Raw genomic sequence first — 16,413 nt, 5'->3', positions numbered from 1 at the left:
ATAAAAAGCAAGTTTATTAATGTGTATATATTAAAAATTGCCAAATCAAAAAAAAAAAGTATTTTAGCCTATTTACTATTAACAATTGTTTTAATAACAATGATAGTTACAAAACTTATTGGAAAAATGTATGCATTATTTTATTTTTCTCCGGGTAAGCACTCTTTAATATGACCTAAATATATACAAATATTGCTGAAGACATCCCAGATGTGCACTGGTCGTGCAAAAGAACTGAAAATCATTACGTAATAAATGAGACGCATGTGTTATGTAGTTGTTTTTTATTTTATTTTTGTGTTAATACAATAAATATACAAAACTCAAACTACTCAACATGCGACTAAGGGAGCGAGACAGGAGTGCATTTGTACAGTACAATGAAATTCAGGACGACAGGCCACCGTTCCTTTAGTTATACAAAATATACAAATATCCCTCCAGTCTGTTTTAAATAATGTCAGAGTAGCAGTAGTACAACACGTGATGGGTTTTCTTCAATTCATCTCACGTATCAGTGTTTCAACTAAGTTAGCTAACATCACTACTTTTAAAAAAGACAGCTTAAAGCCACGATCCATTGCATCACACACAAGAGGTCACGTCGCTCCCAACAGAGTCTTGTGGGGTTTTTTCCGGTTTTAAACGAAAGCATTTCAAAACAAACCAAAACAGAGGAACATTCAGGTGCCATTTGTTGATATTTATTTATAAAAGGAAGAACGACTTGCAGTAACTTGTCTTGCACATACTCAGAGAACCTTACATGAGTGGATCCAAATATGACACACTCTCAATAAGATTTGAAACAAAAATAAGGAACATATTGAGAAACAAAAAGGAATAGTTCACCCATGAGTCATTTTCGGTGGACTATTCCTTTATAAGTTATAAATTATTAAGCAAATTGTGTCGGACTTCAAACCAAGGCGGATGCAAACTCAATACTGAAAACAGGTGATGAGCACACAGTTTGTTCTCACACACACACACACACACACACACACACACACACACACACACACACACACACCTATACAGAGTGTTGCTGAAAGGTTAAGATCAAGATTAATTTGCATCTTGATGCATTTCCCATAATCGCAAAACTTGGCTGTCTCTTGGTGACAGTAACCAAGGCTACAAGGTTCTCTGCTCCAGTCAATAAAAAAAGAAGAAGAGGAAAACAAACTCTACGCAGACAAATGACGGCATGATTCAGAACAACGATTACGGATCCAACCTCGGGACGGCCCAGCACGGCACAGTCTTACACACATCTGCGGGATAAATGTGACGTGTCGTTAGCGATATGCGGTTTGGGGGGGGTTGGCGTGATTTAAAATTGTGATTTTAAAAAATGTGTTTTCCAGTTTATCCCAATGCATGTTAGACTGGGAGAGATGATGATGAGGATGATGATCCTCGGCCCGGCAAGCTCTTCCCATGCATGTGCAGGAACGTATCCTGAGTGGTTCACGCGTTTAAGAATTAGTTTCCATTCCAAAACAACTCGATTAGAAAGAAAAAGAAACCAGAAAGCCTCACTAAAATCAGTCAATACTTTATGTCATCATACAGGTTTGTTTATATATATATATATATATATTTATATATGTACAGGTGAAGAGACCCTGTGAGTCGCGTGTGGAGCGTTTACGGTCACATCTGATGGGCGTCCTCATGTACTGATGGCTCATTTGCAGGATTAGTTGGGAGAATCTCGCTAAGAAAAGGTCATATTATACCCCAAAATCCAAAGTAAAGCTAAAGAAGTTTGCATGAACGTCATTTGCATTAAGACATTATTTTTATGACAATTATGCAAAACTGAATTTTTTTGTGTGCATTTCGGTAATGCAAAGATATGGGTATTTAAAAGCTTAATTGTCTAATTTTCTTTTGATTTTGAGATTAATCGTGACCTGGACTTGCATGACTGTGCGAGAGCGCTCGTGTTACGACGCGGAGATGACCGGTAAGACAGACCTGCGAGGGCGTCACCATTCTCTTTTTTCCTCGGATCCCATAAAAGGACATTTGATGACATCACTTCCTGTTGTTTAACAGGGACAAACACGCAACAGTGATGTGAACATATAAAGTGACTCTTTTTAGGCTGTTTACACACACGCTGGAGAGCAGACAGGCGCTCCACACACACACACACACACACTCCAGCTAAAGAACAGGAGGGGGGGGGGGGGCTGTGGGCGGGGCCTCAGTCAGTCACAGGAGTGCATTAAGTCAATGAGAGTGGGTGTGGTCTTGAGCAGCCAGTTAGAGCTGATGAATGGCTGTAAGGACATTAGGAGGAATAAGGAGGGCGGGGTCAGAGTAGCACAGATGGACTCGAAGTTCTCTGAACCAATCAGATCTGCTCTTTGAAGGCTCCCCGGGCTGCAGTGGAGGCGGCGTTAGCTGCGGCGGTCTGCACCGTCTTGTTGGCCATGACGCCGGTGGCGAACTCCTGCTGCGCCTTCTCGAAACTGGCGCCGGTGGTTCGGTACATCGCATGGACCTGCAAATAAACACACACACACGTTTGATTCTACTGTACATAACTTCTTCTAGATGTAGGTGCTTAAAACAACTAACCTGGTAAAAATTAACTAAACTAAAACTGAACTGTGACTTAACTGAAAACCCATTAACAAATCCTTCAATCTGAAAGATTTTCAATGTGGTTAATGGTTTAGTATTATCTTTATACTATTATAGTATTTATTAAACTTTTAAATTATATTTTCATTTTAATTTGCATTTCAATTTAACATTTTTAATTAGATGTTTTTCAGTGTTCATTTTAATTTAACGTTTTCAATTCGCTTTTAGTTTTCATTTAATTTGTATAAAATAAAAAAAGGCTTTTATTTTTATATTTTCAGCTTCTATTTTTATATCTTTATTTAATTTAATTTATTTAGTTAAAGTTTTAGTGATTTTATATTTTTAAATTTCAATTTAACTTAAATTTATCTTATTTGAGTCTTAGTTTTAGCAATTTTAGTACTTCAACTCAAACTTACTTTCAGTTACATTATTATTATTATTTTAATGTAGTTAACAATAACACTGTTATGGTTCATGTCCAAGTGGGTGCATTTGAGGTGAAGCAAATATCATATTTATACGATATGAGTTTTGTGTTTAAGGTGAAGCAGCACCTTTTTAAACATGATGAGAGACATGACAGCCGACGCGGTGAAGAGGGCAGCAATCAGGATCATGATGATGCCGACGGGAATACTCGTGTTCAGACCGGTCAGCGCAGAGATCCAGCCACTACAAACACACACACACACACACGATCAGTCATCATATCACACAGTTTATGATGTAACAATGTAAAGATAGTACAAGAGTCTGTCTGAAATAAAAAATGTTTTAATAAAGATCAATATTTGCCAATTTTCAAAGGCAAATTTCCCTTTATGGGGGTCATTTGTTTTTTACTCGTATAAAAATCAGCACACTTCATCTGAACAAATTAAAAGACATAAATTACCAATGTGAAGAATTATGATTCTTACCTACATTTTTTAATTCAAATGTAGCTGTAAATAATCCACAAAATACATAAATACAATAAAACACCCTGTTATGAGCCATTTTTAATAATTATTCAGTCACTATGTTTGATTAAGTTTTTATCCATTTACTGTTTGAAGGTTTAAAATTGTCTTCTTTTTTTTTGCCTTTTCAGAGCAGAGAGAGAGAAAAAAAAATATATATATATATATACACACACACACTCTCTGTGTGTGTGTGTGTGTGTGTGTGTGTGTGTGTGTGTGTGTGTGTGTGTGTGTGTGTGTGTGTGTGTGTGTGTGTGTGTGTGTGTGTGTGTGTGTGTGTGTGTGTGTGTGTGTGTGTGTGTGTGTGTGTGTGTGTGTGTGTGTGTGTGTGTGTGTGTGTGTGTGTGTGTTCTCACCTGGCTCCCCAACCTGTAATGCCAATGGCTTGCAGCACATGGACACCAAACTGGCAGATATAGACGAAGAAGAACACGAAGAACCTAAAAGAGCTGTCACTCCTTCAGAGAGAAAGAAAGAGAAAACGGTTATAATCTCAACTCTCCTCAAAGGTACAGTGTTTGCGTGTGTGTGTGTGTGTGTGTGTGTGTGTGTGTGTGTGTGTGTGTGTGTGTGTGTGTGTGTGTGTGTACCTGAATGCTCCATACAGGGGTCTGTACCAGCAGACAAATGAACAGGGTGTAAACAACATGAACCAAAGCATAGCCAGACCAAAATCCACTCCCCTCGACGCATCTACACAGAACCACGACAAACAGCCAAATATATTTGCAAACAGCGTCCCCGTGTGGACTGCAAGAGAGTAACATGAGAGAAGAGACCATGTGTTATTCTTATACAACATATTGTGGTGGGAAATAAAAAATCACTATAAAAGCTCACAAAAATATTTACGAAAACTGATTAAAACTGACTAAAGTGTAAAATAAATAAATAACTAAAATGCATAGTAACTGTTCAACAACCTTAAAGTTAGTTCACCCAAGTCAGAGGTCACTCTTCTGCCGGAACTAGACTCACGAATGAAAGCCAGTGATTATAGTTTATAAAGCTATAAATATTGATATTTTTCTTACACAAACGCATGGCTTCGCTTCAGAAGGCCTTTAATAACACCCTGGAGTCGAATGGATTACTTTTATGATGGATGGATGCGCTTTTTTGGGCTTCAAAAACTATAAACTCTATTCACTCCCATTATAAAGTTTGGAAGAGCCAGGAAATGTTTTAATATAACTCTGATTGTGTTCGGCTGAAAGAAGAAAGTCATATTCACCTAATCGGATGGCTTGAGGGCGAGTACATTATGGGATCATTTTCATTTGTGGGTGAACTAACCCTTTAAGGCTTTAAATAAAATAAAAACTTAAACATTTATAATTTGTATGAATGTTTTTATCCAAGAACCTGTTAATAATTAAAGAAGCCTAAACATTCACCATCTCTGTTATATTAACAGACTCATTACAAAACCCTCTTCAAAGTCACTCAGAAGTTGCTCCATTAATAGTAGAGTTCAAAACCAGACTGTTTAATCATTTATATAATCTAAAGCAGAGCCAGAGTGTATTCATAACCCATAATTCACAGCTGGAATCAACTGCACATCAATAAAAGTTTTGTTTTTTTGTTTTTGTAACAGAAAATGTCGATCGTATACCTCAAGAGATCAAACTTAACACTTATCTAGCTATTTTATTGTGTATTTATTTTATATGAGGTTTGCATATTGAGAAAACTGAATGAGATTATTGGTAACACTTAAGCTTTATTCAGCAAGGATGCATTTAAAATGATTAAAAGTGACACTAAAGACATTAATATGGTGTTCTTTTGAACAAAGAATCCTTACAAATGATCAGTTTCCACAAAAATAATCAAGCAGTTTTCAATATTAATAATAATAATCAGAAATGTTTCTTGAGCATCAAATCATCACATTAGAATGATTTCTGAAGGATCATGTGACACTGAAGACTGGAGTAATGATGCTGAAAATTCAGCTTTGATCACAGGAATAAATTACATTTCAACATATATTAACATAGAATATTAATATTAACATATTTTGGATCAAATAAATGCAGCCTTGGTGAGCATAAGAGACTAAGAAATCCTGCCGACGCCAAACTTTTGAATGCAAGTGTATATATTGCTCGTTGTTAGTTCATGCTAGCTAATACTAACAAATCAGACCTTATTGTAAAGTGTCATCAGATTATTTCTTACAAATTATGTCACTTTGTGGTTATCACAATTATAAAGAATGATTCATTGTTTTTAATAGCAAATATGCAGAATATAAATTCCACAAATTGTTAAATTATGACAAATTATGATAATTGAATTGTGGTATACACAGTCGAGAACACGAGATTGCCTTTAATGCAAAACATTTAAAAAAAAAAATTATAATAATAAACATAATGGGAGCGCAATTATTTCCTATTCATGGAAAATGCTTTCAAACGGAGTCACAGAGTCCGTCTACAACTGCAGTTTTGGTGTGGAATTTGGCAGTGTTATACCAGAGAGGTTCGTTCACCACATTTACTGCACAAATAACTCTCTCTCTCTCTGTGTCTGCCCAATTCCCTTTCCAAATTCCTACACAACAACGTCAGGCCAAATTTAAAGTCCAGTCTGATGATACTAGTCACATGATACCTCAAATCACATGATGCGTGGTGGGTTCGTCCCCTCCCTTGCATGTCTAATACCATGTGACTGATCTCCTCCAGTATGAAACTCATCAAACAGAAGTCAATTACCTCGACGGTTTCTCTGGGAGGCACAAACGGTGCTGAAGTCTATAAAGTCTTTACACTATTATTACATACACCTACAAACTTCCCAAACAGACACAGACAAAACAGAGCAGATGTGTACTCTACATCACAATTAAACGAGCCAATTAAAATCATCTTTTTTTTAGCACTTAATGAATATTTTGCCTGATCTACAGTACCAGTCAAAAGTTTGGAAACACTACTATTTTTAATGCTTTTGCAAGAAGTCTCTTATGCTCATCAAGCCTGCAGTTAAAAAAAAAAAAAAAAAAAAAAAAAAACAGTAATATTATGAAATATTATTACAATTTAAAATAATGGTTCTCTTTTTTAATATACTTTAAAATGTAATTTATTTTTGTGATGCAAAGCTGAATTTTCATCAGCAAGTACTCCAGTCTTTGGTGTCTTATGATCCTTCAGAAATCATTCTAATATGATGATTTGATACTCAGTTATTATCAATGATGGAAACAGTTGTGCTGTTTAATATATTTTTTTGGAATACTTTTTTCAGGATTCATTGATGAGTAAAACGTTAACAGCATTTATTCATAAAAACAGCATTTATTCAAAATAAAAACATTTCCAACAATATAAATCGTTACCATCACCTTTTATCAATTTAACGCATTCTTGTTGAATTAAAGTACTAATTTCTTTTTTTTTTTAAAGTTATTGTTCCCAAACTTTTGAACGGTAGTGTATATTGTTACAAAAGATTTCTATTCTAAATAAATACAGTTCTTTTTAACTTTTTATTCATCAAATAATCCTGAAAAAAGTATCTCAGGTTATAAAAAAAATATTAAGCAGCACAACTGTTTCCAACATTGATGATAAATCAGCATATTAGAATGATTTCTGAAGGATCATAAGACACCAAAGACTGGAGTACTTGCTGATGAAAATTCAGCTTTGCATCACAAAAATAAATTACATTTTAAAGTATATTAAAAAAGAGAACCATTATTTTAAATTGTAATAATATTTCATAATATTACTGTTTTTTTTTTTTTTTTTTTTTAAACTGCAGGCTTGATGAGCATAAGAGACTTCTTTCAAAAGCATTAAAAATAGTAGTGTTTCCAAACTTTTGACTGGTACTGTATATAATTAAACAGGCTTTTTTTTTGTCACGGTACCATTAATGGCGCTTTTCCACTGCATGGTACGGCACGGTTCGGCTCGGTACGGTTCGACTCGGTGCGGAACGGTTCGGCTCGCTTCGCTTTTCCACTGCGTGGTACGACTCGACTCGGTACGGCACGGTTCGGTTCGCTTTAGCTCGGTTGCTTTTCCATTGCAGTTAGTACCGCTTCAAAATGGGTGGGACTGATCGTTATAGTTGCCGCCTCTACTGCCATGACATCATCGTAAACGCGCCACATTTCAAACGCACAACACAGGGGATGGCGCTCTTGATTCTCGGCATGTGGATGTTTTTAAATTAAACGTTCTTATAATGGTTTACTATATGGAAGGAAAATTCTTAACGTGTAATTAAACGTTGCGTTCATATTCTGGGCTCATCTGATTTTTTGTACATAGCATAGCCTACTTTATGATTTTAGTATCATAATGATTAATAAATGCACGCACAATTATCCGTGAACTTGATTTGAACAAATGCCTTTCAACTTGTGTGTGCAAAATTCAGAATTAAATGAATGTGCAGCAATCTTTACAAATAGAGAGTCTAGGCCTAATGTACTGTTTTAAACTACTGCCATTAAAAAAGCGCATTTAGTTAATGTTATGTTATTTTTTTTCCATCTGCCTATGTTGATTATGAAAAGTGAACAGCACGAGTAGAGAGACATGGAGCGAGTCAGACATAATTTTGACCACTTCATTAAGTTTTGTTTTGTAGAAAGCATTTTTTTAAAGTGAATTTCGTTTTGTATAAATTGTATCTTAATTTTAATATTTTTTTCATCAAACAATTGCCTGGATTGAATAAGATGCAAAATAGACAATTTAATCATTGAGGCGCCCGAGCGGTCACTTGCATTGTACGTTAACTGGAGCGCATCTCATCCTCAAATACACAAAGCTTGAAATGTCTTTAAACGAAATAATTCAAAACAAAAAGAAATAGGCTACTCTCTTATGTAATCCATTATGTGCATTTCTCTCTATAGGCGCGTTTACTACGAATATGGCGATCGTCAACTTCATCTTTGCCATGCACAGACACTGACAGAAAACACTATTTTATAAATAAAAATCAGTGCACGCGTTTTAATAAAATTAAAACTTTAATTGTGATCATTAAAATAATTGAATATTAAATATTTTGTGGCCAAGGTTTGCTCATTTATTAATAGTAGGCTATATATATATAGGCTATATATAGGCCTAATTTTATTAAATTGAACAAGCGCAAAATTCAGCATTCACTCAAATATTCAAAAAGACTTAATAATAATAATGTTATTTCAACATAATATCTCGTTATTTCGACATAATGTGCGTGCAACAAGCAAGATGTGCGTTTGTAAATCCGGGGACGCGTGCAGTGATTTTTATTTATAAAATAGTGTTTTCTGTCTGTGCATGGCAAAGATGAAGTTGACGATCGCCATATTCGTAGTAAACGCGCCTATAGAGAGAAATAACATTATTATTATTAAGTCTTTTTGAATATTTGATTGAATGCTGAATTTTGCGCTTGTTCAATTTAATAAAATTAAAACTTTAATTGTGATCATTAAAATAATTGAATATTAAATATTTTGTGGCCAAGTTTTGCTCATTTATTAATAATATATATACACACAAATATGTGTGTGTGTGCCCTCAGCACATGCGTTAAAAATTATCCGGCGCCGCCCCTGACTGCAAGAAACAGTTTACAAGAAACGTTTTAACTGCAAGACACTATACAGCGTTGGCTGTTGTCTACTGGCTATTTAAATCTAGCGGGTTTGTCTCGTGCATGGTCTCGTGTCGCAAATACAATGACACTGGTAGTGACGATTCTGTCTGACCAATCAGTGATCTTCAGTGTTTTCACGTCACATTTTAGTACCGGTACGGTACGCTTGGAACCTCAACAGAGGTGGTACCATTTAAAGCGAGCCGAAGCGAGCCGTACCGTACCGTACCATGCAGTGGAAATGCGCCATAAGCGTGCCGTACCGAACCGAGCCGTACCGTACCATGCAGTGGAAAAGCGCCAAAGCGTGCCGTACCAAACCGAGCCGTACCGTACCATGCAGTGGAAAAGCGCCATAAGACTCCGACTGCATATGTAAATGGCCTCTGTTGTCTAGTATGTTTGGTTTCAGTTTGGCAGCTTTTTTTTTTTTTTTTGGGGACTGCTGGCATTGTGGGATTGGTCGAGGGATACTCACACATCCAGAGATAGTACATGATCTTGACGGTTTTCTGGAACTCCACGGGTATGTCCACCGAAATGTCATGATAGAAACACTGACCCACTGGAAACTTCTCTGGAAGAGGCGGCCAGTTGTTTTTCCTCCCTTAGAAACAAGAAAAAGCCATTTAAAAACTGAAAGGAGGGGGGGTAGATGATGCAACATGAGCATGATGACAAAAAGTAAATGGGATACAGATGCAACAGAATGGTAATGTAACTTATTAATCTGCTGACTTCTATGCAATTTTGGTCAGAATGAGCCACAATCTAGTTCAGTTCTCTTGGTTCTCTTGTTCCGGATCAAAAAAGAAAATGATGCATTTAGTCCTGGTTAGCTTAGCATTCACACTGCCAGTTTTAAGACCGAACCTAAAGACACAAAACAAACAAACAAAAATAATAGCTTTTAATACGTATATTTTGGGTCGGGAACTTGCCAAACATCTAAAACAATGCTGTGTGCTGGGCTAAATGTGCTCATTGCATGTCCGTACATATGATGGTAATTTTATCCGCTGAGAATTCGTGTAGAGCTTATTAAATGTGTAAAGGAGTCAAAATAGCACCAGGAATTCCTCCACTACACACACATAGAAAGATCTGACGCAAGGAGACGGTGTTTCTGATGCCTGTACCGAACGGTGATGGATAGCTCCTATAGCGAGAAGAACCAGGTTTCTGTCCTTTTTAGGGTTGCATTTTGTGACATCACGTCGTGTTTTTGGTTTGTTTAGATGTCTTTGGTCCGTGTTGCATTCATATTTCAGTCAAGACCGCTCCAGACTTAGTTTGGAAGTGGACCGAGGCCTATATTTTCAGGGGTCTAGGACGGTGTGCACCAGGGTTCAGATGGCAGTGTTCACATACACTCACCTAAAGGATTATTAGGAACACCATACTAATACTGTGTTTGACCCCCTTTCGCCTTCAGAACTGCCTTAATTCTACGTGGCATTGATTCAACAAGGTGCTGAAAGCATTCTTTAGAAATGTTGGCCCATATTGATAGGATAGCATCTTGCAGTTGATGGAGATTTGTGGGATGCACATCCAGGGCACGAAGCTCCCGTTCCACCACATCCCAAAGATGCTCTATTGGGTTGAGATCTGGTGACTGTGGGGGCCATTTTAGTACAGTGAACTCATTGTCATGTTCAAGAAACCAATTTGAAATGATTCGAGCTTTGTGACATGGTGCATTATCCTGCTGGAAGTAGCCATCAGAGGATGGGTACATGGTGGTCATAAAGGGATGGACATGGTCAGAAACAATGCTCAGGTAGGCCGTGGCATTTAAACGATGCCCAATTGGCACTAAGGGGCCTAAAGTGTGCCAAGAAAACATCCCCCACACCATTACACCACCACCACCAGCCTGCACAGTGGTAACAAGGCATGATGGATCCATGTTCTCATTCTGTTTACGCCAAATTCTGACTCTACCATCTGAATGTCTCAACAGAAATCGAGACTCATCAGACCAGGCAACATTTTTCCAGTCTTCAACTGTCCAATTTTGGTGAGCTCGTGCAAATTGTAGCCTCTTTTTCCTATTTGTAGTGGAGATGAGTGGTACCCGGTGGGGTCTTCTGCTGTTGTAGCCCATCCGCCTCAAGGTTGTGCGTGTTGTGGCTTCACAAATGCTTTGCTGCATACCTCGGTTGTAACGAGTGGTTATTTCAGTCAAAGTTGCTCTTCTATCAGCTTGAATCAGTCGGCCCATTCTCCTCTGACCTCTAGCATCAACAAGGCATTTTCGCCCACAGGACTGCCACATACTGGATGTTTTTCCCTTTTCACACCATTCTTTGTAAACCCTAGAAATGGTTGTGCGTGAAAATCCCAGTAACTGAGCAGATTGTGAAATACTCAGACCGGCCCGTCTGGCACCAACAACCATGCCACGCTCAAAATTGCTTAAATCACCTTTCTTTCCCATTCTGACATTCAGTTTGGAGTTCAGGAGATTGTCTTGACCAGGACCACACCCCTAAATGCATTGAAGCAACTGCCATGTGATTGGTTGATTAGATAATTGCATTAATGAGAAATTGAACAGGTGTTCCTAATAATCCTTTAGGTGAGTGTATATTCAAATGAACCGCAATAATAGAGCAATTGCACAAGACTTGGTTTTACCCAGATCAAACCTGCCATATGTGAACACACACTGAGTCAGATTTTATGCTGAATTCTGAATATATAAATTTAATCCACCCCATATGTTGCTTAAAATGGAACTGATGGCAAAGCTGAATTTGCAGCTCAAGAAACATTTGAGTAACACTTTACTTAAAGCCTTTATTTATAATGCATTATTGCAAAAATATGCCTTGTAATGCACCTTTTAATGCATTGTATGATCTCATGAATAATTTTAACCACAGTTATAATACATTAGAATACTTATCTATTAATTCAAGACACCTTTAGATAATATAATGCATTAAAGCATAACCAATTTCAGATGCAACAAGGAATCTGCTAATGTATTTTAACTTTGGTTACAATTATTTATGAAAAAACATATAATGCATTATAATGTACAATACCTTTACAATGCATTTAACATAAAGGCAGTGTTACCAACATTTCTTATTATTATCAATGCTGAAAACAGCTGTGCCCCTTCATATTTTTGTGGAAAACGTGATACTTTTTTTCAGGATTCTTGGACAAATAGAAAGTTCAAAAGAACCGCATTAATTTGACATTATAAATGTCTTTACTGTCACTTTTGATCAAATGAAGACAGAATCTTACGGACTAGTGCATCTACATATGCTAATGTATGTACAAGAGCTTTTTTGAGAAATTTTAATATACACACAAGCACACATTCATATATATATATATATATATATATATATATATATATATATATATGTGTGTGTATGAATGTGTGCTTGTGTGTATATTGAAGAGTTCAGATGCAAAAGCCTCTAAGTGCCATCTGAAAATTTCTTCTAGAATGATCATTTTTATCAAGCTTGTATATATATATATATAGTGCTATGCATAAGTGAATACACCCATGCTAAAGTTGACTAAAAAGAGGAATAAAAAATCATATTTTGGAAATTGAACTTAATGCCTTAATTTAAAAAAATTAGGAAAAATCCAACCTTTAAGGACACCAATTTTCTTTGTGAATGAATAATGTATCGTAAATAAATAAATGTTCTTCCTTAAAATACATGGTGCATAAGTGTGTACACCCCTATGTTAAATTCCCATAGAGGCAGGCAGATTTTTATTTTTAAGTATTTTTATTTTATTTTTTTATTTCAGTTAGCCTAAAAGCTAGTTTGATTTGCATTGCTCTCAATGCAAATCAAACTAGCTTTTAGGTTAACTGAAATAAAACCATGCCAATCTCTAGGTATGGTGAATGCTATGTGATGATGTGGGGCTATTTTAATTCCAAAGGCCAAGGGAACTTTATCAGGATGCATAGTATCCTAAAAAAGAAATAAAAACAAATACTTAAAAAAAAAAATCTGCCTGCCTCTATGGGAATTTAACATAGGGGTGTACTCACTTATGCACCCTGTATTTTAAGGAAGAACATTTATTTATTTACGATACATTATTCATTCACAAAGAAAACTGGTGTCCTTAAAGGTTGGATTTTTCCTAATTTTTTAAATTAAGGCATTAAGTTCAATTTCCAAAATATGATTTTTTATTTATTTATTTTATTTATTTATTTATTTATTACTCTTTTTAGTCAACTTTAGCATGGGTGTATACACTTATGCATAGCACTGTATATATATATATATATATATATATGTGTGTGTGTGTGTGTGTGTTAGGTTGCTTTGCATGTTGCATGTCAGTAACTTCCTGTCTGAGCAGAATAAGCTGACCAGCATGGACCATGCTTGACGCGAGGCTAATAACTCACCTCCTGACGCGTTGAGAGACTGCATCTCTCTCTCCCTGCGGTCCAGCTCAGCTGCTTTCCTCTCCAGCTCCTCCTGTCTCCTCAATAACTCCGCCTGGGCCCGTGCCTGATCCTACAAGCACAAAGACAAAGGAGGTTATAAACACAAAACACAAATACTGCTCATAGGCACAGCAGAACATAACTTCAGGACAGTAACATCACAACACAACACACATCAGATTCCAAAGGCTGTTTCCAGCTGTCAGAACCAATCACAAACACATCAGATTCAGACCCGTGAGGGAAGACGATGTAAGTCTTCTCTTTTTAATTCATGGTATATCTTCGTTACATACTTTACATTTGAATATGTCAACCCATATCATAACTGATTACAGTGGTATAGCTGACCTCAAACTAAGTGTGTAAAGCTACAACACCATTCAAAAGTTTTTCAAAGTCTCTTCTGCTCACCAAGGCTGCATTTATTTAATAAAAACACAGTAAAAACAGTAATATTGTGAAATATTATTACAATTTAAAATAACTGTTTTATTTAGATATATTTGAATATGTGATCAAAGCTGAATTTTCATCATCATAACCCTATCTCCAGTCTTTAGTGTCACATGATCCTTCAGAAATCATTCTAATATGCTCATTTGCTGCTCAAAAAATTAATAAAAATGTGAATAATTACTTGAAAATGCAATGTTTAATTCATTGTGAAATGCTTAAAAGCTTCATACCATTGTTTTATTTAATTCAAATCGTTAATGTAAAAACCAAATTTATTGATTTAATATTAATATGGGTATTTAATGCATTTCTTGTCAGTACAGTAGCACAATATAACATTACGTTCACTATTATCATCAGAAACACTACATCAGATTACCAAATAAAACCACCAGTCACAATATAAAAACACCCAGCATCAGACACATGAAATCATCGAATCCAAGCGATGAAGTCTAAATGTTTTGATCAGCCACTCACCTTAATGATTATTTTAGAGTCGGATAAGACAGGGGTAGGAAACGACACCGCTGGTGAGATATACTTGACTTTTGGCTGGTTATTAATATGTACTTGGACTAAACATTTTAAGCTTCTACTTCCATAAACAGAACTGGTTGTGGTGTAAATATTGTGTGGTATGTGAGAGTATTGTTTGCACTCTATACTGTTGTTTAGCAAATACACACAGTAGAGTTTGAAAGGGGTTTTTATGTTAATTTTTAATAACAGACAACTTTCAAAATCCCTAAACCTTCAGCATGTAAAGTCTGTGCTGAAATGACTGTCAGTCAAGTAAGCTTTAACCAAAAATAAAGTCCCAACCACACATGGGCCTTGTAGCGGCAACACATTCTGCAATCATTTACATCCGCGTCCCAGATTATAATTTTAAGAATCACTCGGAGCAAATCTGTTGATGCATACTGTCCTTGTTTCTGGGTCATTTTCAGGCCTCAGAAATCCCCAGCTTTCCCTGAAGGCAGCATCATGTGACACGCCTGGCTTAATCAAGCCAGTGGGCAACAAGTTCTTTAACAAGCCTTCTGTTGTCACCCTGAGGCTGAACTAACTCTTCGCTGCGAACGGCACACTAAAGACGACAGCGACAGACACTGAGACGAATAACAGCAAGTTCTGATTCACCTTGTTATGTCCTAACTCAAAGCATCTGACGTCACCACACAGAGCGGGAGTTAGTGAGTCATCTGATGCACACCCAAAAGTGTGTCTGTGTGTCCATATGTCTAGAGCGTGGCATCCCTTCTTCCCTCAGGCGTGCTGAATTATACAGCATAACCGCACTCGTGAGCAGACCGGCTCCGAGCTCTCGCCTGCTGGAAGCTTCTGTTGACCTACTGAGCACTTGGGTGAAAATTTCTGTGAAATCAAGAAGCATTTGATGCTGAATACCCTCTGATAACGAGGTTTGTATCAGGGGTTCTGCTTCACATGGGCCCAAAACAGGGTTTAAGGTTTTAGAGTAGGGCTGCACGATTTGGGGAAAATGTCATATTGCGATAATAGAGGTCAATATTGCGATTGCGATATGCGATATAATAAACAAATGGTTTCATGAGTCAACTTGCTTGGTTCTCAAGGAAAATAAATGCACACACAGATTAGTGATAATCTGCCTAAAGAAAAAAGTTCTTTAGTCTTTATTTTTTATTATTTATTTAATATTGATTAAATATGGAAAAAAGCAATAACATTGGACGAACCAGGTGCATTGTTTAAAGTGTTATAGCACATGTGCTAATTTTCAACACCTGTCCATAGGGGGCTTTTAAAAGTCAATTTCAAAATACTAAAATTTTCAAAAGTAAAAAGCTTGTGCTTTTGTATGATATCACAATGATGCCATCTCGGTTTCTTGTCAAATATCTTAATTGCCTGTTTATATAGAGAAGTGACTGGTTTCAGATTGTACGCTGATGTTTGTGACAAGAGCAGTGAGTGTTTTTCTCTGTTCCTTGTTTTTCCTTGATTAACTTTAGCGACAGATATAATTAGTAGCTACTGTGTACTGTCCCTTTAAGACCAGCTGCTGTCAGAGACGCGGATCTCATACGCACCTCATTCTCTCGCGAGTCAGAACTCTTCACGTTCATCATAAGACTAATCTTATGTTATGAAGATACTCGACAAAAAGACATTTTGGCATAATTGTGTGTGTTATTGTTCGTTCAAGCTCGAAAGAGAACTGTATTCTGGCATGCTGTTTTGTGCGCACGCACGATATTATTGCGAGTCTTTTGTGTGTCACAGTCAGCGCGTTCATTTTGGCATAGG

At 36.6% G+C, this 16,413-nt stretch overlaps 1 protein-coding gene across 1 annotated transcript in view; it reads right to left on the bottom strand.

The window, feature by feature from the left end:
* Window positions 1-267: 267 nt before the first annotated feature.
* scamp1 (secretory carrier membrane protein 1) overlaps window positions 268-16,413 on the bottom strand; it is a 35,293-nt gene continuing 19,147 nt past the window's right edge. The window contains exons 4-9 of the mRNA XM_084386619.1: window positions 13,618-13,729; window positions 9,682-9,810; window positions 4,166-4,325; window positions 3,932-4,033; window positions 3,165-3,282; window positions 268-2,518 (exon numbers count right to left, since the gene is read on the bottom strand). Of these exons, the coding sequence (XP_084242745.1) occupies window positions 2,369-2,518; window positions 3,165-3,282; window positions 3,932-4,033; window positions 4,166-4,325; window positions 9,682-9,810; window positions 13,618-13,729 (771 nt within the window). The 3' untranslated portion in view covers window positions 268-2,368. The remainder of the gene's footprint in view (window positions 2,519-3,164; window positions 3,283-3,931; window positions 4,034-4,165; window positions 4,326-9,681; window positions 9,811-13,617; window positions 13,730-16,413) is intronic.

Source organism: Rutilus rutilus (assembly GCF_951802725.1).
Source record: "Rutilus rutilus genome assembly, chromosome: 18".
NCBI classification, from domain to species: domain Eukaryota; kingdom Metazoa; phylum Chordata; class Actinopteri; order Cypriniformes; family Leuciscidae; genus Rutilus; species Rutilus rutilus.
This window is presented reverse-complemented; position numbering and strand designations above follow the sequence as displayed.